Source organism: Centroberyx affinis, unplaced genomic scaffold, assembly GCF_046629955.1.
Source record: "Centroberyx affinis isolate AG114_WGS23_722 - 3 ecotype Tasmania unplaced genomic scaffold, CSIRO-AGI_Caff_v1 ptg002037l_1, whole genome shotgun sequence".
Taxonomy (NCBI): Eukaryota; Metazoa; Chordata; class Actinopteri; order Beryciformes; family Berycidae; genus Centroberyx; species Centroberyx affinis.
The window spans coordinates 833-24,533 of NW_027280373.1; the positions used below are offsets into that span (position 1 = coordinate 833).

The window sequence follows — 23,701 nt, forward strand, 5'->3', positions numbered from 1 at the left end:
GTGTGTGTGTATGCAAGTATACGTGTTAGTGTGTGTGTGTGTGTGTGTGTGTGTGTGTGTGTGAGTGTATATACTGTATGTCCACATATGCAATGATAAGAGTACTTATGTGTCAGGATATGTATCACAAGCCATTATTTTATGTCAAAGTGTGTATACTTGCAAGTGTGCATATGCAAATGTGTGTATATATATATGTATGTACAGTGTGTATGTGTGTGTGTGTGTGTGTTGTGTCCTGGCTGGCAGAGCCTGTATAGATGTGTGCAGCGGTGTGTAAAGTGACAGGTAAGAGATTAGGCTCTAATCCGGGTCCAGGCCCACTGAAGGGTCAGAGGTCAAAATCTGGTCCTGCTGGCCACAGGACACACACACACACACACACACACCAAGCACACACGGTCAACAAACACACACATACACACTCGCACGTGCACACAGTCATCACTCACACACGCAAAACATATACTTAACACAAACACGGTCTTATTGAAGCACATATTGAAGCTCAGGTGTGTTCAGTGAGAAAAAAACAGAGTGTGTGTGTGTGTGTGTGTGTGTGTGTGTGTGTGTGTGTGTAGACCGTACCCAGCGTGAATAGCGGCGTGCCACTGAGCTGGGCGTTGTGAAGGTGCAGGACGGCCAGCCGGCTGGTCAGCAGAGCTTTAGATAGAGACTGGGCTGGATAGTCAACCAGGGACACGTTACACGCGTCCAGCCTGGACAGACACACACTCTGACACACACACACACACACACACACACACACAAGATACAAGGTTTAAGGAGTTGGATACTCTTGCGGTGACAATTACATATATCCCACCCTCACCCACATTCACCTACCACTTTACTATACTAGACGCATATGGCACTCACACACACACACACACACACACACACACACACAGTGTACAGTTGAACAGAGGCAAATGGACTACTGAACATACAGACACACAGACAAGTCAGAGTGTCATTTCTCGATATTTCCACAAAACTGTGGAGGATGCTGGTAAATTGCCAGTTGAAATATTATATTAAAGAGGTTTTAGTTGCAACAACACTGATAGAACTGACCTCCTCCTACACAAGTCTCTGGCACAGAGTCGCTAATTATTATAATCAACAGCCATTCTCTAATTTATTTCAAAAGTACTTTGTGCTCAGTAATTAATATTGTAACAAGATCAAATAAAATCCAACTCTACAGAAAGACAGTGGATCGGTCTCTCTCTCCGTGGAAAGTGAATCCAGTCGGTTTGGATCAGATCAGATGTCTGGTCTGATGTGTGTTCATCTGTCTAACTGCATACATACACTGTGTTGAGTCTGTGCAGCCATGGTATGAGGAGTCTGTGATTCGTTCAGTACAATTGATTGTGAAAATAGATTAAATAAATCATTTTTTTAGCATTCGGCTGGAAGATTGGGATCCAAATTCAGGATTGGGAATGGGATTTTTGAAATTCCACTGCTAAAGTGTTAGCATGGAGCCAACTATCACTCAACATAGTGTATGCTTAAGCCAGTGCATGGACACATGGGTGATTTTGATGTGTATGTTCTCATCAATTAATACGTAATCTACCAAAAACCTTGTGTATTCCTTTAATATATACGGAAACCTACTTGATGCAGCGTGTAGCAGTATTTGTGTGTGACTTTTGTGTGTGTGTGTACGGTGTGTGTGCTGCATTGCCATGTAGAAGTGTTATTAAACCTGTCGATTCGCTTTCTAGAACCCCCCCCACACCCTATTGAGCATATAGTAGAGCTCTCCTGAAGCAATTACATTACAGTATCTAGAGAAAGATAGGAGTTGGCGATGAGGATGTGGGATCAAACCCTTCTCTAACCTGCCCAGAAGAAGATGAGGAAGAACAAGAGGGGTAGATGATGGAGAGAGAGAGAGACAGAAAGAGAGAGAGAGTTTGGACTGAATCTTCGCCATCTGCTGTCAAACACTCTGGCCTCTGTCCTAGCTGACATTATGAGGAGAAACGGGGAGAAAGAACAAAACGCTTGGCTGACGGGTTGGTGGGGTAGATATTGGGATTTGGGAGGGTATTGTGGGTAGATATAGTTAGGTTTGGTGGGTTTGTAGGGTACTGGGGGTAGATATGGAATGTTAGTTGGGTTCGGGAGGGTATTGGGGTAGATGCGGGGAGGTTTGGCAGGTTTGGGGGGGGTATTGGGGCTAGATGTGCGGAGGTTTGGCAGGTTTGGGAGGGTATTGGGGTAGATGTGGGGAGGTTTGGCGGGTTTGGGAGGGTATTGGGGTAGATGTGGGGAGGTTTGGCAGGTTTGGGGGGGGTATTAGGATAGATGTGGGGAGGTTTGGTGGGTTTCGGAAATTATTGCGGGTAGATGTGGGAGGTTTGGCAGGTTTGGGGGGTATTGCGGGTAGATGTGGGAGGTTTGGCAGTTTGGGGGTATTGCGGGTAGATGTGGGGAGGTTTGGCAGGTTTGGGAGGGTATTGGGGTAGATATGGGGAGGTTTGGTGAGTTTGGGAGGTTATTGCGGGTATATGTGGAGAGGTTTGGTGGGTTTGGGGGGTATTGCGGGTAGATATGGGGAGGTTTGGGCAGGTATGGGAGGGTATTGGGGTAGATGTGGGGAGGTTTGGTGGATTTGGCAGGGTATTGGGGTAGATGTGTGGAGGTTTGGCAGGTTTAGGAGGGTATTGGGGGTGCATATGGGAAGGTTAGTTGGTTTGGGAGGATATTGGGGTAGATGTGAGGAGGTTTGGTGGATTTGGCAGGGTATTGGGGTAGATGTGGGGAGGTCTGGTGGGTTTAGGAGGGTATTGGGGGTAGACGTGTGGGGAGGTCTGGTGGGTTTAGGAGGGTATTGGGGGTAGACGTGGGAGGTTTGGTGGGTATTGGGGTAGATGTGGGGAGGGTTTGGGAGGGTATTAGAGTAGATGTGGGGAGGTTTGGTGGGTATTGGGGTAGATATGGGGGGGGGGGGGTTTGGGAGGGTATTAGAGTAGATGTGGGGAGGGTTTGTGGGTATTGGGTTAGATGTGCGGAGGTTTGCTGGATTTGGGAGGGTCGACCAAATTACACTGATTTGCCTGATAGGGCTGTTCTAATTAAAGGTCAACATTTTTAACTCAAATCTCAAATGTGATCTCAGACACCACAGGTCCAATCTTAATGAAACTTGGAGGGAAGATGAGTTCCAGCATTGTGTTCTGGCGTTTAAAAACATTACACTGATTGGCCTGATGAAGACGCTCTATTTAAAGGTCAAAATTTCAAACTACACCACCGACGCACCTTGTTACTGATTTGCAGGGGCGACATGTTTACTATTGCCTCGTTTCTACTTATTTCCTTCTTTTTTTCCCGAGAAGTGAGAGTGTTGCCCTCTATGTGCTGAAGAAACAGAAAGAAGAAAAAGACCGACTTGTCTGGAGTCATGTGGTTTTCATCAGACAGTACACAGAGTGGCTGTCCTGAAAAACTTGTACCAGTTTGACAAAATAAATGTCAGTCCTCCTCAGAAGGAACACGTTCCATCGCCACAGGACGAAGGATAAACTGAGAACCTGTCTGAAAGGAAGATTTTTTTTTAAGAAATCCATGAGATTTGGTTGGGTGAGATTCCTGCCAGTGTGTTTTTCCTAACCGGTCCAGCTCCGATCCCGCCGATCTGGGAAGTCAGTCGGGAATGACATTTGCGATCAGACAGATTCTCATCTCACAGCTAATCAGTTATGTCTGCTAATGACATCTGTGATGCTGGAGTAATGTAGCGTGTGTGTGTGTGTGTGTGTGTGCAGGTATGAGCCTCTCAGAACTTCTCACCCCGCTCGCTCTGCCCTGCATCTTCAATCCATGTAATGCACAACAAACTCACTTTCTGGAATGTACAATATCCCCCAGAGAGAGCCTACAAAAAAAGGATTACTATTCCACTGCGTCAGCCGACCTGCTTTATCAAATGAGCGAGGGCCCTCCAACCCGATGTTCCTATACTGCTGTTGTCAGAAATGTCAAGATGGGTTGTAGATTCATAGTACAAAATCATATCCAGCAAGGACGACGCTCCCTGGAAGAGAAAAAAAAACAGAAAGAGAAATGAAGAAAGCAAGGCCCCAAATTTGACAGGAATGTTATGAAGTTCTTTTTGGAAGGGAAAAAAAAAAAAAGCCTATAATCTGATACAGGGGGGAAGGCCCCTGAATATGAAGCTGTATTGAATTGGAAGACGAAGATGAGGAAAATAAGTTTTGCTCATAAAACTCACATTTTCTTCCAGTTGGGCCGCCTGCAGATTGATGAAATCAAAGTGCAGCGATTTCAGGATGACTTCCAGAGCTTCGCAGGAGCGGTGGTCTAATCGCTCACCTTGATAGAGGCAAGCAATCAAACAGAAGATAATTGGGAGGCTGTTTGCTAACAGGCAAAATTGCATGGCTCCGAATGCGCTTTCTCTCTCTCTTTTTATTTATTTATTTTTTTTTATGGGAATTTTCGAAAATCACACGACACAACAACTTCCTTTATAAGCAAAGTTTACCCTTGTATGTGTGTGTGTGTGTGTGTGTGCATGTGTTTTTTTGGGGGGGTTTTTTATAATAAAGTTCTGAGGCGTAATCAGAAATAGAGAAAAAGAAATAATGATAACGCCTCCACTCTTTTTTTTTTTTCCCATGATTGGACTTCTAAGATGTGAATGCCGTCTGCGGTCGCCCTCCTTCGCCAATTACCTGCAGAAAATTGTAATCAATAATAATAATCCGCTGGAATGTGCCGATTTCACTTCCAAAACTTCTAAACGTAGCCTGACTACTTTGAGTTACTTTGGATTACCATATTGAATATGGAATTAAAGGCACAATTTATTCCAGTTTGCCACAATTTGAACTATTATCCACCATTATTTCCATGTGTGGAATTATTTTTGCCATGTCTCAACAATCAAAAAGCCTTTTTCCCTTTATTCTCCTCCTCATTTTTTCGATTTTATTGTAATCCAACAAGTAATCCTATTGTTTTACTGTGTTTTTACAGCGACTGTAAGGGATCAGAGTTACCAATTTTTTTGTAATCTGATTACTGTAATGTGCCGCTCCCCAATCCTGATCAAGTTATTATCCACTATTATGTTAAAATATGTGGAATCATGTTCTTCAATCTCCCAATCTAAATGCTTTTCGTCTACTTTTTCCCCCTTCCCCATTTTGATAATTTGTAGTAATCCAACAAGTAATCCTATTGTTTCCAAGTGTGTGATTGCTGTGTTTGTTTTGTTTTTTTTACAGTGAATTGAAGGGATTACAGTAATCAGATTACCAGTTTTGTAATCTGATTACTGCAACACATTGCAGTAATCAGACTACAAAGTCCAGATGACTTTTAAAAGACAGAGAGAAAGATTCTGGCGTAGACGATCTCTCTCTCTCTCTCTCTCTCTCTCCCTCTCTCTCTCTCTCTCTCCCCCTCTCGCTCTCCTGGGTTAATTCTTATCTCCCCGGCCAAGAAGGGAAAATGATAATTACTATAATAATTATTTCCAAAATGATTCCCCCCCCCCACCCCCCCCACCCCTTTTTTTTTTTTTTTTACAATTATCACTTAACGGAGCGGTGGGAGCGGGAGCGCGGGGTGGAAGGGAGAGCGATCTGAAATCCCATTTTTCTAATCCGCCCTGCGTTGGGAAGATAATAAGGAAGCGACACCCGCAGTCAGATGTCATCAGTCCGTGACGACGGTGACGCCCATCGCGGCATCACCGCACAACTTTGCATAGGATGCTATTGCCGCGGTGTGTGTGTGTGTGTGTGTGTGTGTGTGTGTGTGTGTGTGTGTGTGTTCTTGCACTTCTATCCTTGTGAGAACCAGTTTGAGTTGTAGACTTTTCAGAGTGATGCCGTTTTGGCTGAGTCTCACTTCTACACGGGGCAGGATTAGGGTTTGGATTTGGGTTTAGGGTTAAGGGTAAGAATCGGGATTAGGTTTAGGTTAGGTGAAGGGTTAAAGTGAGTTTAGGATTAAGATTAAATTTAGGATTAGGATTTAGGTTTAAAATGAGTTAAAATGAGGTTAAAGTTCCGATTAGGATTAGGGAATGAAGTTCTTCACAAGTGTGGTAAAACAAACAGAGTGTGTGTGTGTGTAGTAGGTCAGTGGTTCTCAACGTGGGGTCCGGGGACCGCCAGGGGTCCTTGAGGGGGTCTCCAGAAAATTGATGAATTGTTAAACTTCAGCATTATGTCATTTACAAGAAGTGAACATAATTAGAGAATGTAGAAGAATGACTGTTCTGATCATAGTTTCTCTGTTATCTCTCTAACTACAGTACAGACAGTCATGGAATTCTGGATAAAATCATATCTAACAAAAAAACATATTCTCAGATTTAGGTCCAAGAGACAAAATCTCATCAAATGGGGGTCCGTGGCTCTAATGTGGACTAAATTAGCGGTCCTTGATATGGAAAAGGTTGAGAATCAGTGTAGTAGGTGACAGGTAGCACACACACTATCAAAAATATCACTATTTGTTATTAAATTATACATTTTATTCCAAAGCAAAAAACAATATTTTGTCAACAGCAACAAATTCAAAAATATCTCCGATTTTTTTTTTTTTTTTTTTTTGTATAATTATACTTTGACTGTATGTGTAAAAGATGACAGAAATAATGTCATGTATTATGGATGTAAGGCAAAAGCCCTCAATCATATTTAATAATGATGCAGTGAGGCGTTCAGCTTACCTTTGAGATCCAGACATTTCACACTGCCACCTACACAGATACCCTGCTGATAGAGAGAGAGAGAGAGAGAGAGGGAGAGAGAGAGAGGTAGAAGCAGGAGGTGTGAGAGCGAGGCGTGAACACACACACACACACACACACACACACACACACAGCTCGTTGGCAGCGACACTGCACCATATCCTCCCCAGTCGTTTTTTTTTCTTCTTTTTTTTCCCCCTCCACTCGGCCTCTCCATCCATGCCACACTGTACCGGTTTGATCCGGGAGGCTTATTGGACGCCAGAGCATGAATTATGAATTTCACACAGTTTACCGCCGCCGTCGATGGTGACACGGCGTCCTAATTAACCAGTGTATAATAATTAGAAACAGCTGGTCATCAGTTGATGTGTTCATTTGCCAGAGCCAATGTTCCACATACATCTAATTTGACTGCATCAATCACCGGAGGTGGCAGATTTGTGCGGATGGTGGAAAATAGTAATTTTTTTTTTTTTTGTCTTCTACTGACAAGCAAAACAGGGACAGATAATAGAGAACAAGGAAGCATCCTCCTTCAGATGAGGATTCTGCAACAAGGGATATATTGGGATATTGTGCCGATATTTGTCTTTTATTAAATATCAGATATCAGTCAGTGTGTCTCCACTTCTGATATGATGGAGGTTCCCCGATGATCACAGCTGCAGAAAAAGTCTGGATAAGCCGAGTTTTATTTTCTTTACACGTTTTATTCATGACTTTAATCTACTTAATCATCATTTTTTATGAATGAATTATTTCATTTAAAGGCAGCAATGCATCCCGGTGTTTCCCTACCATTGTATAGGTGAGGTCACCCTGCCTTAAAGAGCCGCTAACCCTAAAGGAATTCCATCAGTGTGGGTTTCAGTGGAGAGTTTTAGTGTCCCATGATGGTCTAAATGCAGTTTCAGAGGCTTTTCCACCCTGATAAGAGTAAAAAATTCCACAGGAAACACTGAATACTCGCCAAAACGGTCAAATTTACAGACACCGAAAATCAACGTGAAATATCCGATATCAGCAGCTTCAAAACAAACAAACAAACAAACAATGTCTCGGCAAATCCCATTGTGCGACTGGGATGCCGCCGCCGCCGTCTTCTCTTTCCCCTTGTTCCTCTCGTCCCGTAAATATGATTCATTGTTCAAAGGGACGCGGGAGTACAAAAGGACTTGGAAGGCTTTTCCCCGGCTCTCGTGCCCGCGGGGGAAGGGGAAGAGAGCAAGGCGCGAGACAAAAAGGGACGGCCGTGACGCGTCTCCCCCCGTTGGAAAGAATTAGACAACATCGATGGGACGTAAATTGCGCTGTTTGTGTATATACGAGGGCCCCCGGGTTTGTAATTGGGAGAGGCCGAGTTTCACCCGGCTAATCGGCTTCGGCCCGAGACACACACACACACACACACACACTCGCAATGCTTGACAACTTCTATACAATACCGGAGAGGAGGCTTCCTGTCCGCAAGTGAGGTGAAATTTTGCCTCGCTTTACTCAACATGGGTTTGATGGATGAACTTGAGAAATGCCCCCCCCCCGCAAAAATAGACCCACGCATTATGATTAGTGGTTTTTGGTTGATATCTTTCTAGATGAGGCAATGTAGGTTGGTTGAAACTCCGGTTCAGCATTTTATATATATTTTTTTTTATTCTATCATACTGCATTTTGATCCTTTAGCGCCAGGCTTGGCAGCAGCACCACCAAGGTCTACTTTGTGGAATGTTGCTCTTTTTTTCACTGTTTTATGAATGATAAATGAGCTGGTAACACTTTACAATAAGGGTCACTAAGTTAAGGGTTAGTTAATGCTTAATAAGGGTTTATTAAGCATTAACTAACCCTTATTAAGCATGAACTAACTCTTATTAATGCTTAATAAGGGTTAGATCAAGCTTAATAAGCATTAACTAACCCTTAATTAACAGTTAACTAAAGTGTAATTTACTAATGGTGTTCATGTTAACTAAGGTATTAATTTATATATTATTTAATAGTTTATGAAGATGACTATTAAATGAAGTATGAATTAATACCTTAGTTAACATGAACACCATTAGTAAATGATTAGTTAACTGTTAATTAAAGGTTAGTTAATGCTTATTAAGCATTAACTAACCCTTAACTTAGTGACCCTTATTGTAAAGTGTTACCAATAATCTTATTTTAGGGATTTATGTGTTTTAGGGACTTTTTTTTTAATGTGTTTTGGTGTTTGTTCCATGTCGTTTTTACCCTCGCGTTTACCCTGACTGCATAACCAATTTCCCTTTTGGGACAATAAAGATATTGAACTTGAAGCTTGAAGCCGCTCTGGATGAAGTTGAAGACACGCCAACTGGAGTGGAGGCATCTTCGAGTGAAGTAGCATCCCTCTCCCTCCATTCGCCTCCTTCCATTGACTTTGCATGGATTTGCACCACCTCTGAATTTTGCATCCTGTTAACAAAAAAGCGTGTGACGTCCGGCCGGTGACTCCTGGTGAAGCCGGTTTGTTTGTGGCATCGGGGGGGCCAATGAATGATGCTCAGTAAGCCTGTGCAAAACTCTCACACGCACACACACACATATATATATATATACAGAAAAAGAAAGAGAGAGAGAAACACACACCGACACCTACTTCCGCACACACACACACACTCCAGCACTTCCTTCTCCACGCAAAAAAAAAAAAAAAAAAAAAAAAAAAAAAAAAAATACAGTAGCGGCTGTTTTTCATCTTAATGAATTTGTGAACTTGTGCGTTCCCCCTCCGCTCGCCGCTGCCTCGTGGTGGAGACGGAAACCGAAGGCGCCGGCTGCCAAATCAATTGATGTGTCAGGAGGGAGAGAGGACAAAATGGAGTGATAAAAAGAAAAGCGCTCCCTCCCTCTCTCTCTCTCTCTCTCTCTCTCTCTCAGACAGGCAGAGAGAGAGAGAGAGGGATCTGGTTTCTAAACTTGACTTCCACAGAAGTCATCTCTGGTGCATTCGCTATTCTTCACTCCGCCGTCCAGGGCGGCTCTGCCTCTCCGGGTGGCTTTGTATTAAAAACTGTTTGAGTGCACCATTTTTATTTTTTTTTCCTAACCCATTTAATTAACTGAAAAAAAAAAAATGAAAAAAAAATATATATATATGTATGTATTTTTACCGTGCACTTTTCCCACAGTCGAAGCTCTTAGGGGTTAAAATCACCCCCACATTTTCCTTTCAGCATCTTTTCTGCAATAAAGGATAAATTATTTAAAATAACACGACCTTTTATCTCACACCCTTTGAAGGCAGCAAATTAAAAATGTAAATTGGGAGCTAATTAATATGCAAATGTATTCATTCCCTGTTAACAATTAGCAATTAAAGCTGCAGTGTCTAGAAAGAGCACAGGCAAAATTAGTAACTTAATTTATCATTTAAAAAAAAAAAAAAAAAAAAAAAAAAAGGAAAGATCCAAAAAACGTACATAAAATTCTAATTGACTTTCACAATATTTCCCACTGTCATTCCCTTTGTTCGTCTATAGAGATTTTGAAATGCGTGATGATGTGCGTTTGCCGACTTAATTAATGCCACTTTGTGTAAAATATACTGTCCCCTTAAACGGTTGATGTCAAAAATAATGTACACATTCAACCCTGAGTGGTGTGCGGTGTGTGTGTGTATTTGTGTGTGTGTGTGTGTGTGTGTGTCGCTCTCACACAGCCTCGGCGGTTCGGCATCCTGATCTGTGAGTCGGGGAGCCGTGTGGCACATTCAACTTTCAAAGTCCTGCGAGTTCTTTCGATTTGATGGTGTTTAGATAGGAGGAAGTTGGCTGGGTCGAGCTATTGCGTATCAGACGAGTTGTGCAGAGAGAGAGAGAGAAAGACGGAGAGAGGGGGGGAGAGAGAGAAGGAGACGGAAAAGGCTAGGGGAAAAAGATGAGAGATGTACCGAATGGCTGTGAGTTGTAGAAAAAAAAATCTCCATCTTAACAAGTCACTCAGTCTGTTATTGAGTCCTAAAATCCTAATTTTCTTAAAACAAGTGAAAAAATCTGCCACTGGGGGTGAGATCATTCCACTTGTTTCCAATGCAGCTTCACTTGTTTCAGGAATCTTCTAGAAATGTAGAGTCAGTCTGTTGAAACAGGCAGAAGAAGGCAGATCACTGCACTGCTGTCGAGAAAATGACACTTGATTCTACACAGTTCTTGAAACAAGTCGATTTGCATTGGAAACAAGTGACATTTTTTCACTTATTTTAAGAAAATTACGATTTTAGGACTCAACATTAGACTGAATGGTAACACTTTACAATAAGGGTCACTAAGTTAAGGGTTAGTTAATGCTTAATAAGCATTAACTAACCCTTAATTAACAGTTAACTAATGTGTCTGGTAATCATTTACTAATGTGTTCATGTTAACTAAGGTATTCATTTATACATTATTTAATAGTCATCTTTATAAACTTATTATGGGTAACACTTTACAATAAGGGTCACTAAGGTAAGGGTTAGTTAATGCTTAATAACGGTTAGTTAATGCTTATTAAGCATTAACTAACCCTTAATTAACAGTTAACATGGAATTTACTAATGGTGTTCATGTTAACTAAGGTATTAATTTATACATTATTTAATAGTTTATAAAGATGACTATTAAATGTGTAAATTAATACCTTAGTTAACATGAACACCATTAGTAAATGATTACCAGACACATTAGTTAACTGTTAATTAAGGGTTAGTTAATGCTTATTGAGCATTAACTAACCCTTAACTTGGTGACCCTTATTGTAAAGTGTTACCGACTGAATGACTTGTTAATATGGAGATTTTTTGCAGTTCTCTTTACCTTTTCCACCTTTGATTCATCTGGAAACCAAAACACGACAACAGTCATTGCACTGTATTGCGAGGGCAATGTACGCATGTATTTGCACAGGGCAGAGTTTTCACCTTTATGTAGTTATTGTATGTAACTGTTGCAAACTGCCCCTTCATGACCACCCGCAAGCGCCCACTGCTTCAGTTTGGAGACTAATCCACCCAGGCCGGCACCTCTTCCATACTAAAACCCCTTTATAACCAGAGGCGCTCTCTGATCTGACCTGAGACACGAGGATGGAAAAACCCCTCCGCCTCGCTGTCTGACGATGCAGGAACGGTAGCAGCCGTTCTGAACGGACCAAACTCTTACCGCAAAAGTCTTTATGCCACCTTTCAAAGGCTCTTCCATGATTTGCATAGAATTTACATATGCATAACAGCTATAAAGAGGCTTTATTTTCGGACCGGCGCCGTTACGCAGCTTTCCCCTCATCGCGCACGGTCAGTGAAGAGTGCGGCTTTTCTGACTCGGGTCGTTTTCACGTTCTCTCCCCCCCCCCCCCCCCGCGCGAACCCTCGGTGAATCCGGGGCCCTATCCGAGTCCATGTAATATTATCCTACTTACAAAAGCACTGATATTACTCGTGCGACCGCCCGACCGTGCAAATTCAATTCACCCTAATAGCGCGCCACCAATAGTGCGTCGCGCGCGCCGTTCAGTTTAACGGCAACTGCCTCGAATTCAATTAGAGGAAAGCGAATGTAAAAGAGACTCTTTTACACATAGAGGACATTTTAATCCTTTTTTTTTTTTTTTTTTTTTTTCAGTTATGCATGCTGTTTCCCAAATAGCGTTAAAGGCAGAATCGCGTTGGAAAGGAACGTGGTTTTGGCGGTTTGGCGGTTTGGGTGTGCGTGACATCCCCGACCCCCGTCCCCCGCCGACCCCCGTCCCGCCGACCCGACTCCCCCGGCTTCTCCTTTTTTTTTTCGCTTTCCGTTATCGCCCGTCTCGGCCCCCGTAACGAGTGGAGCGACATATGTCCGGTCCCCCCCCTGCTGCTCCCCCCCCGATAAGCCCCCCCCCGCGCTCCGACGCATGCAGAAACACTCCAGCGCCTCCTCCTCCTCCTTCTCCTCCTCCTCCTCTCAGTGCTTTTATTTTGCATGCAAAGCCCGCTAACAACCACCAAGGAAAAATAGTGTGGCACTTAGTGACATTTACCTCGCTGCCGACTATTCCAGACACGGGGGGTGCCGCAATAACAATCAGCATGCATTTAATTTAAAAAAAAAAAAAATATGTTCCCTTTAGAATTACACAGGCAGGGAAAGATATAGCTTTGTGTGTGTGTGTGTGTGTGTGTGTGTGTGTGTGGGGAAGGAGCTGTAACAGTAGCGTCGGTAAGACTTCCGCAGTGCAACATTAATGCTAATCAAAAGAGCTGAGAAAGCAGCGGTGGTCTGCAAAAACAGATTTTCTCTTGTCTTTTCATTTCTGGAGGGATTCTCCCCCCCTCCTCCGCCCCACACACACACACACACACACACACACACACACACGCGCTCCTTTGGGGGATTTAGCCTGGGAAAATAACATTTCTGGGAATTGGATCTGACCCTATGAATTTAAGAGCGGCGAATTGTCATGCTAGGGGCATTTTGTAGCTGTGGGATAAATAATGAAAGTTAAGTTGTGGTAATTGATTTCTCCTCAGTCCACTCAACTGAATAATCTGCAAGGGAAACAACCACTAGCTATTCATTAGAAGATTTGCCAACACGCAACTAATGCCTAGCTTATTCTCCAAACATCATGAAAAGAATACAAACTCGTAGTTTTAGCGTCCTTGAGTTAAAATCCTTTTGTGTTTGGAGGGTTAGGGTTGGAAAATACTTCACTTAAAGCCTAAAAACAACATTTTTTTCCCCCCTCCAGCGCTTTGTAAACTGAAGAACAATCTTTAACCCTTATCCTAAATAATAGGGGAGAACGGGGTAAGTTGAACCGGGGGTAAGATGAGCCATCGAGGAGAGCAAAAAAAAAAATACAAAAATTTGCTATATGACAGGTGATTTCATCATGGTAAAGATGATAATGATGATTATTGTATCTAAATGGAAATATATATGTTATATGACGCATCATTATATCTTAGTTTAAGGCTTTATGAGGTACAATATAAGGTGAGAAACTTAGCATAGGCCTGTGAGTTGCTGTGTGGGGTAAAATGTGCCATTAGCCCTGGGGCAAGTTGGGCAAGTTGACCAACTTTTTTAATGTGTCATATTTCTAAAACTGTATTAGGTACAGAAAATGTTTTAATTTCCATACATGCCCGAGCGTCTTAAGTATACATAGCAATTATTCTTTAAAATAAATTCACATTTATTTCGCCGTAGTAGCACAAAATGTAAAATGTGTTTCATTTTACCCCATCCTCCCTATGGACCCTTCCAACAAATTGAGTGCGAAAATTGAGTAGGAACAAACGGTTATACTGAAGTAAAATGTAATATAATTTAAAAAAAATGCCAAATATGTTTCCCATTCGCCTGGAATTGAATATGAATTGTTGCAGTTAACCTTCTTCCCTCGTGCCAAACAGCCAAGTAGCGATGGAGCTTGATCATCTCCATTATCTCTATAATCACAGCCCGAGCCAGAGAGAGAGAGAACACACAAAGCTCGGTGTTGCAGACTTCAGAGGTTTGTACAGTGAAATTAGGGAGTTTAAGCATGGCGGCCTTAGACCCCCGCCGGCTCCAACCTATTATTGTTTACCACTCCTATGAAGATGTCACCAAAAGCAATACTGTTTTATCCACTTAAAACATTTCAAAGAAGCGCAAAGGGGCCCACGGGTGCAATAAAAAAAAAAAAAGAAAAAAAAAAGCTTTAAATAGTCTTCAACGGTCGTCCTCGGGGGAATCGCCCCTCGCCTGAAAAGACCTAATTTAATAAATTTGCTCTTTAGGCGTCGAGTTTTCGTTTTGCATAGTCTTATTATGGATTCATTCGCATGCAGCCCTTTTGGTCTAAATATTGCCCCTCTTAGCTACTGCTTAACCATACATATTTTACTCTTTCAGGAGGACCACCTACATTCGTTTTCGAATGCAACTGGGTTCATTAGCACCTCGGAGATAATACACAGCGGCTGTATGCTTAATGTAAGCACTGCTAAGTCTCTAATTTTCCACAAATAATTCCCCTTGATCTCAAGTGAAATTTATGCGGGGTGGGGGGGGGGGGTGGAAAGCGATGTTCTTTAACATGGCTGGGTCCAAGTAAAGTAAGTAAGTACATAAAATGAATTATAAATGGCAGAGTATGTGTTTCGAGTGCGTCTGCCTGGGCGAGGGGCGAGAGAGAATGAGTGAGTTTATTTTATTGGGGAGAGAGAGAGAGAGTGTGTGTGTGTGTGTGTGTGTGTGCGACTGAGAGATAGAGAAAAGGAATTTTTGTTAGTGGGTGTGCTTACGAGTGTGTTTGTGACGTGTGACGTGCTCGATGTAACCTACATGAAGCATCGTATGAAGCATTCTCTCTGTGTGTGTGTGTGTGTGTGTGTGTGTGTGTGTGTGTGTGTCGTCATTTACAGCTGTGCTATTATTTGCAATCCCGCTAACTTCAGCCCCACATAGCAGTTAACCTGCTCTTAGCCTCTTGTTTGGAGTGGAGATGCTGTTAGCGCTATGCGGCAATAAGCCTGATTGAGGCTGATTGAATGAAACGATTCAAATTATCCAAGGCATGTTAATATGTGTGCATACTTACCCAGTGAGTGAGAGTGTGTGTGTGTGTGTGTGTGTACGTATAGATATGTGTATGCGCTCCAATATGTCAGATCTTACCGTTGCATAAAAACGCCTCTTTATCATAAATCCTTTTTTGACGGACTTCACTCTCAGACATGCTATGACATTGATGTAAATTGATGAAAGGGGATTAATCCGCTATGATTCAACACTTCACCCTGTTTAAATATGTTTAAAGTGGTAGTGTGTGTGTGTGTGTGTGTGTGTGTGTGTAGGGGTGGAGGATCTCATTTCGTTCGAGATCGATCCTTTCGAGAGAGCTGTAATATCTTTGTACGGTACACGGTAATTTTATGAGCAGAGTTGCTGATGCAGCATAGCCGAACGGGGGTGGGGGGGTGGGTGGGTGGGTGGGTGGGGGGGTCCACGCACTTGTTTTAAAGCAATATTTCACTTTTGCTGGAACGGTTTTTCCGTCTCTGCGGGAGTCCGGCTCCCTGCCCCCGAGGATCTACTGTCACTATTTGCGTTGAAGCCTTTTTTTTTTTTTTTTTTTTTAAACTGGTAATTTTACCTCTTGAAAAGTTTGGGAGACGCTTCACATTCTGCTAAAACTACCGACCCAGTAGGGATGTAGCGGAGGGTAAACCCACATAAAGTCAGTTAAAGTCAGTTTATCCACTTTTTTTTAGGCTGATGTCAATATTTCTGTATACGTTAGGTAGACTCAAAATGATGAGAATCGAGTTTTTTTTAAGGAGAACAAAAGGATTGTATGCCTTTCTGAAAATAGCATTGATTTTTGTTTGATATTGGTGGTTGTTTGCGTCATGATGATCACCAATTGGAGGCGGTAGTTCAGCAAAATAGCCTCAATAAGTCAGTCTGTATTGTGAGATTGCAAAAATTATTGGTGCAAAAACATAATGTGCTCAAATGCGAAAAAGTAGTTCTGCCCCTGTTCTTTGATTTTATACTATAGGTTCAAAGTGTCTTTGCTAGTAAATTCATAGTATACATCATAGTGGGGAATACAAAACTGATGTAAGTGAGAATGGGGGAGAAAAGGTGTCAATTTTGTGGTTGTGTGCCTTAAGATGATCATAACTTGAGGTCATAGTTTACCTTCTTTTATATTTCCCACTACATGACTGATACCAAGTGGCTGGAAGTGATGGTTCAATCCACTCTGCTTTACCACTTGGAAAAGATCCAATTCAAATGGAGCAGAGGTATTTGAAACTGAGTGAGGGTTCCATCCGATTTGGGCCTGAAATTGAAATAATATCACCTTCATCTACTCCTCCCTGTTTGTATATGTGTTTAAAGTACATTATGATTTTTTTAGATGAAGGTTTAAAATGAAGGCGAGAGACTGGTGGTGATTACAGATCTAAAAGTGACAAAAAAAATTATGAATAAAAATAAAATTCAAAAATAAAATCCTTATTGATTGTTGAAATATTTTTGGAGTAAAATAAAGTACCAAAGTGAAGAAAAATACATTTTTAAGAAGGAATTAGAGTAAATGAAAATTCAATTCCTGTTTTTACAAAATGACCTTTTTACAGCATGTATTAATTTCCATATAAATCAGATATAAGCCTGAATAATCCTCCACTGTGCTTGTCCTCTATGTTAGGCTGTCAACATGTTTATTAATAACAAAAAAACACATTAAACAAATTCATGAGTTACAGAGAAATAGTTTTTTTTCTCCCTAAAGCACTTTCAAATTGTATTAAACATGTCGCCGGCATGTTGTCAGATTATAGCGTTGTCGCTAATTGAAAATACATGCTATTCCACTTGCTTCCAACAGTGTACAACTGGAATCTAAATGCAACATTAGAACAATGTACACAGTGGAAAAGTATCATGCTTATGCAACCAGAGGGTGGGGGGGTCTGAACAATTCATCTAAAATAAAAATCGAAATTGCAATATGAACAAAGGCTGCAATTCATTCCAAGACAGAGGGACGTCTAAATTGATTTCTAAACAAGGTAATTTAGGGCTGCAGGTAATCTTTGGTCCATGAATCAAGTACAATATTGGTGAAATCCTGCACACTGACACACACTTCTTTTTTTATCATCAAAATCACTTTTCTACAGAGACCGGGAGTGGCCATTGGGAGAGAAAAAAAGTTATATAGAGTCCACGATTTACTGTAACGTGCGCACGTTTTAGTTCATTCATGCACATGAGATACAATTCGTTCCCTCGATTTCGTTAAACTGTGTATTTTAGGAAAAAATGCAACTTAAACGGAACCTTTTAGGTATTGCAGATAGGCCTAGTAAGGATTTGGTATGCTAATATCCATTGTCTGTTTACACTGAATAGGCAAATCCCCCAAATATTGCAACATATTTAGCCACTTAACCTTCAGGCCATGTAAACACAATCAGGTGGCTGCAACACACCCAGGACAGGCCACATTTAAACATGATCACCAATATGCTTAATAAGTTCATTAAGAGCGCATGTATTATATATCGAGAATAGTCACTATTTCGAGGGCATGTTTTGGCAATTTGTGCAACAACAACATAAATAATTTTTCTCCCGATGGCCACTCCCTGGCTCCGTACTTTTCTTTAAAGTTCTAAAAAAATTGACTAGAAAACCTTGTGATGATATGAATCACGGTTTAAATCACAATTGCAACATTCTGTCAAATAATCGCAATTCGATTTTTTGTCAATATCTTTCAGCCGTAGTCCGGAGTTCAATTAATTGTTAGGATTGGTTAATAGGTTAGAATTGTCAGGCTATACTTTAGACTACTTGTCATTTAGTGTTTCCGGTTTGTTTGGAATAAATAGAAGAAGAACTAGGTAGTTAGCATGACCAGCGATAGCCACCATGGCTGAACAGACAAGACACACTGTTTGATTGACAGGTGATCTGTGGGAAGAGCAGTGCAGAAACACCACAGCGATGAGCTCTGAGCACCAACGATGGAGACACAATGAACAAACAAGGACCCAGAGGATTACCACTTTAAATGACTATTAACAAATATTGCAAATATTTGAAGCAGTGTACCTGGAGCTGCTGCAGGATGTGTGCTCGGGGCTGGACCTGGTGTTTGTTGCAGCTCTGCTGGTAGGCCACCATTACCTCTGTCAAGGTGAGGCAGCTGTCAACTAAAATAGAAGAATACACTCATTTACTGCTTTAATGTCTCTGCATCCCAGTGAGCCACCAACAACCATTCAAAAGTGCTTAGGGGGCTCAGAAATGCCATACGGTAAACTGTGCTGTGTGTGTGTGTGTGTGTGTGTATGTGTGTGTGTGTGTAGACTACAGGGAAGATGGCAGTCAATGATAACTGAGGAAGGACAGACGACCGGATGAATGTCTGTCTGCACAATAAATCAACCAATCAGGCGTCTCGATTTATCAGCCATAGCCTTATGGGATGGGATCTTCCAGATGTGAAAGACTTGAGAGGATTTTTAAGATTGAAACACTTGGATGTTTTGATCTCTGTGTGTCCTACAAAAGCTGGATGGCATGTGATCTCTCTTAGTGTTTATCTCAAGCTCCATTAAACAAAGATGAACACAAAGACCTGGACAGTCTTTCAAAGTTCAGTTTCATCTGCGACCTTATAGGCCAGAATAACAAACTGCTCAAAGTAACTGAAAGAATGAAATGCTAAGTGAATCGAGTGCAGAGGATACACTTCAGTCAGTATATCGTTTCTTTTTTTCTTCATTAAAATTAAAGAGCGCACCCTCTGTTTTGACATGTAGCTAAAATCACTTATTGCAGGTTTAACTTACAGAAACCTGTAGTCACCTTGTTTATGGTTTGCACTTTTGTTTTCCCTCAGAAAGAAAAAGGGACTTTTCTTTTCAATCATAATTGTCTTCATTCAGATTTTGCTCCAAATATTGTGATATCGAACTGTGAACCGAGTATCATTTCTCGAACCGAACCGAGCTGAATGTGTTGTTACATCCCTACCTACTTTTAAGTCATAAATGCATTTCTTGTTAAGATAGAAGTCAAGTAGGCTCGACGACACGGACACATAAAGAACCTAGCTAAAGTCAAGTAGGCTCGACGACACGGACACATAAAGAACCTAGCTTAAGTCAAGTAGGCTCGACGACACGGACACACAAAGAACCTAGCTTAAGTCAAGTAGCTTGACGACACGGACACATAAAGAACCTAGCTTAAGTCAAGTAGCTTGACGACACGGACACATAAAGCGGCCACATAAAGAACCTAGCTTAAGTCAAGTAGGCTCGATGACACAGACACATAAAGAACCTAGCTTAAGTCAAGTAGCTTGACAACATGGACACATAAAGCGGCCACATAAAGAACCTAGTTTAAGTCAAATAGCTCGACAACAGGGACACATAAAGAACCTAGTTTAAGTCAAATAGCTCGACAACACGGACACATAAAGAACCTAGTTTAAGTCAAATAGCTCGACAACACGGACACATAAAGAATCTAGCTTAAGTCAAGTAGGCTCGACGACACGGACACACAAAGAACCTAGCTTAAGTCAAGTAGCTCGATGACACGGACACATAAAGAACCTAGTTTAAGTCAAATAGCTCGACAACACGGACACATAAAGAACCTAGTTTAAGTCAAATAGCTCGACAACACGGACACATAAAGAATCTAGCTTAAGTCAAGTAGGCTCGACGACACGGACACACAAAGAACCTAGTTTAAGTCAAATAGCTCGACAACACGGACACATAAAGAACCTAGTTTAAGTCAAATAGCTCGACAACACGGACACATAAAGAACCTAGTTTAAGTCAAATAGCTCGACAACACGGACACATAAAGAACCTAGTTTAAGTCAAATAGCTCGACAACACGGACACATAAAGAATCTAGCTTAAGTCAAGTAGCTCGATGACACGGACACATAAAGAACCTAGCTTAAGTCAAGTAGCTCGATGACACGGACACATAAAGAACCTAGCTTAAGTCAAGTAGCTCGATGACACGGACACATAAAGAACCTAGCTTAAGTCAAGTAGCTCGATGACACGGACACATAAAGAACCTAGCTTAAGTCAAGTAGGCTCGACGACACGGACACACAAAGAACCTAGCTTAAGTCAAGTAGCTCGATGACACGGACACATAAAGAACCTAGCTTAAGTCAAGTAGCTCGATGACACGGACACATAAAGAACCTAGCTTAAGTCAAGTAGCTTGACGACACGGACACATAAAGCGGCCACATAAAGAACCTAGCTTAAGTCAAGTAGGCTCAATGACACAGACACATAAAGAACCTAGCTTAAGTCAAGTAGGCTCGACGACACGGTCACATAAAGAACCTAGCTTAAGTCAAGTAGGCTCGACGACACGGACACATAAAGAACCTAGCTTAAGTCAAGTAGCTTGATGACACGGACACATAAAGCGGCCACATAAAGAACCTAGCTTAAGTCAAGTAGGCTTGATGACACAGACACATAAAGAACCTAGTTTAAGTCAAATAGCTCGACAACACGGACACATAAAGAACCTAGTTTAAGTCAAATAGCTCGACAACACGGACACATAAAGAACCTAGTTTAAGTCAAATAGCTCGACAACACGGACACATAAAGAACCTAGTTTAAGTCAAATAGCTCGACAACACGGACACATAAAGAACCTAGCTTAAGTCAAGTAGGCTCGACGACACAGACACATGAAGGACCTAGCTGAAGTCAAGTAGTCTCGATGACACGGACACATAAAGAACCTAGCTTTGAAACATTCTTCACTTTTCACCCAACTGACAAAAAACAGAATCTGAGCAGAAGCTACAGTACATAACAGAGACTTCAGTGCTGCTTGTTGAATGTGCTCTAGCTGTGCGTTCACACTGCAACACAATGAACAAATCAGCAGAAGTGCATTCACTTCCTATAGGGCTGAGCGACCAGGGAAACTTGAAGGAGAAGTTGGCAATGGCTGAACGTTTTTATGGTCACCAGCCAACAACAGATTTCTGTGCTTCCCTGCCTCCTTACCGGTTTGATTCCATTTCCGCGACAATAGTTCCACCTGGCAAGTGTAAACTGGACGAGAAGTTGATTCCCGCCATGCACAGCTTCCCAGTTCTCTACAACTTTTATTTCAAAGACTACAGGAATAAATGTCTCAAAAACGATGCCTGGTACCGACACAATATAACAAATATTCCCTCCAAATCACCCATCTAAAAGAGGTAAATAATTTAATTCCTTGTCAAATATTATATTCTATTCGCGTAATGTTAATAGCCTGGGCTAATATGGGCTAATATCCAGCAAGTGCTCATTGTGATTATTACAGCAGAATAAAATGGTGCTAATATCGCGATATATTTTTCTGCCCCACGATGCGTATTGTCACATTTTTGTACTGCTATATATTGAATTTTCGCTATATCTTCCCATCCCTAGTAACCACTGAATGTACGTTTTCCAGGAAGTAAAAGTAATGGAATTTTGATATAAAATATGAGAACACAACATTTTTTGCATTTTTTTGTAATTTATTGTTAAATAGGTGCACGTTCTAATATGGAGAATTAGGCTAGCTACGAAGGCAAAAAATAAATCATTCCACTGTGACTTTAACAAAGATAACCAAATGCCACCAATTCAGTCGATTAAATCACACTTGCATTCACACTGGGCAGATGAAAAAGACGAACAGACGAACCACAGCTTACCGTTTCTGTCGGTGTTCTTGTGCTCGGCGAAGCCCGACACGATCTGTTCGTCGGGGGGGAAGGACACGTGCTTTTCCCCTTTGCCTTTCTTCTGGCTCTTGCTCGACTTCTCGGCCCCTTCGTCGCTCCCCTCGTCGTTTTCTTGATCACTACACCTGGTCATCTCTCTCTGTCTAGGACTGCCACCGATTGCGGAGGGTATTTTCGAAGCCACGGGTCGGTTCACCTCGAATGGCGAACGCTTGACATGTCAGCGGCCATCACGGGCCTATCTCTTCCGAGGCGACGCTTGTTAAAGTAATCCTCTTTTCAAAGCGGCAGAAGCGATGTCTGCTCAACAGGTGATGTACGAATAGTTGTACCATCCGCTCTCTTGGGTGTAAAGTGCTGCTCTCTCTACTCTGTGGCATTTGGAAAGACAAGGCACTAAAGGAACAATATCTTATTCATGAGTTGTGCACCGGGGTTTGCGAGTGAAACCCAATATCTTTGTATCAAATGACAGATTAAAAAAAAAAAAAAAAAAGACTTAAGGCTATGCACATTTAGTTACCTATTCACGTTCACGAGATCTTAGGCAAGGTAGGAAAGTATTGTTTAGCTTTTAGAGCAGTGGTTCTCAACGTGGGGTCCGGGGACCACCACGGGTCCTTGTGGGCATTCCAGGGGGTCCCCAGCAAATTGATGAATTGTTAAACTTCATTATTTTGTCATTTTAGAATGACTATTTTGATCACAAAATCATATCTAACAATAAAAATATTCTCAGATTTGGGTCCTGAGAGACAAAATCTCATCAAATGGGGGTCCATGGCCCTAATGTGGACTAAATTAGGGGTCCTTGATATGAAAAAGGTTGAGAACCACTGTTTTAGAGGGTTTGTTGCCCCTTGACCTGACTTTAGGGGTATGTTGGTGCTTTGGGGTGGCAATTTGAACATTGAAAAAATATATATGTATGATATAGGCAAAGAAACACAACAAAGAAACACATGATAAAAATAGATTAGGTAAAATCAAACTGTAATCAGTGGAGCATAGTGTAAAAGTTGTGTTTCTAATGGGTTATAATAAGGTTTCTACATGTATTTGAAATTTTAGATAACCAAAAAAAAGAGTAAATTTTCCTGGAATTTGATGCAGACTACATGTAATATTTTCTTTCTTTTCTATTATTCTTTCCTATCTCACGTCTTCTTGGTATGACCTATCAGCAACTACGTATTACAAGCTAATAAGAATTTTTACGGCGCTATTTATTCTAGTTGCTGCAGTGCATATCTGTTGCAGGCTGCATCTTGAGTGCTTGCTAATTAAAACTGCAACATTTTGCTCTTTTTTTTTTTTCATCTCTGCTGGTACCTGAGGCTACAATCACATTTACCAAAAACCCTTGAAGAATGCAGGACAAGTCAACAGCAAAAGATGTGAACAAAGCAAACTCCAAACAAAAAAGTGGACTCCTGTTCACTAGTGAATTTTATTAATTCAAGCGTTTGTTCATTTTACACCCTGATGCATGATTTCAGTGAGCCTACCAGCTGATATATAAGTTAATAAGGGAACCATCCAACACCATAAAACGCTTATGTGACATGTGTGTGTTTATAAGGCAACAGAACACTAATTTCATCAAATAATCTAATTTTAAAAAAACAACAACATAAGTTTTGGGACATG

General features: G+C 41.5%; 1 protein-coding gene across 1 annotated transcript; it reads right to left on the reverse strand.

The window, feature by feature from the left end:
* Positions 1–588: 588 nt before the first annotated feature.
* LOC139654098 (protein phosphatase 1 regulatory subunit 37-like) lies at positions 589–22,588 on the reverse strand (the record flags this gene model as incomplete). The annotated part of the gene is made up of 7 exons (XM_071531133.1): positions 22,575–22,588; positions 22,022–22,188; positions 18,370–18,470; positions 6,731–6,776; positions 4,256–4,356; positions 3,938–4,057; positions 589–736 (listed from the first exon to the last, which is right to left on the reverse strand). Coding segments are annotated over exons 2-7 (679 nt in total), but the record flags the coding sequence as incomplete, so codon positions are not given.
* Between the last annotated feature and the right edge of the window lie 1,113 nt (positions 22,589–23,701).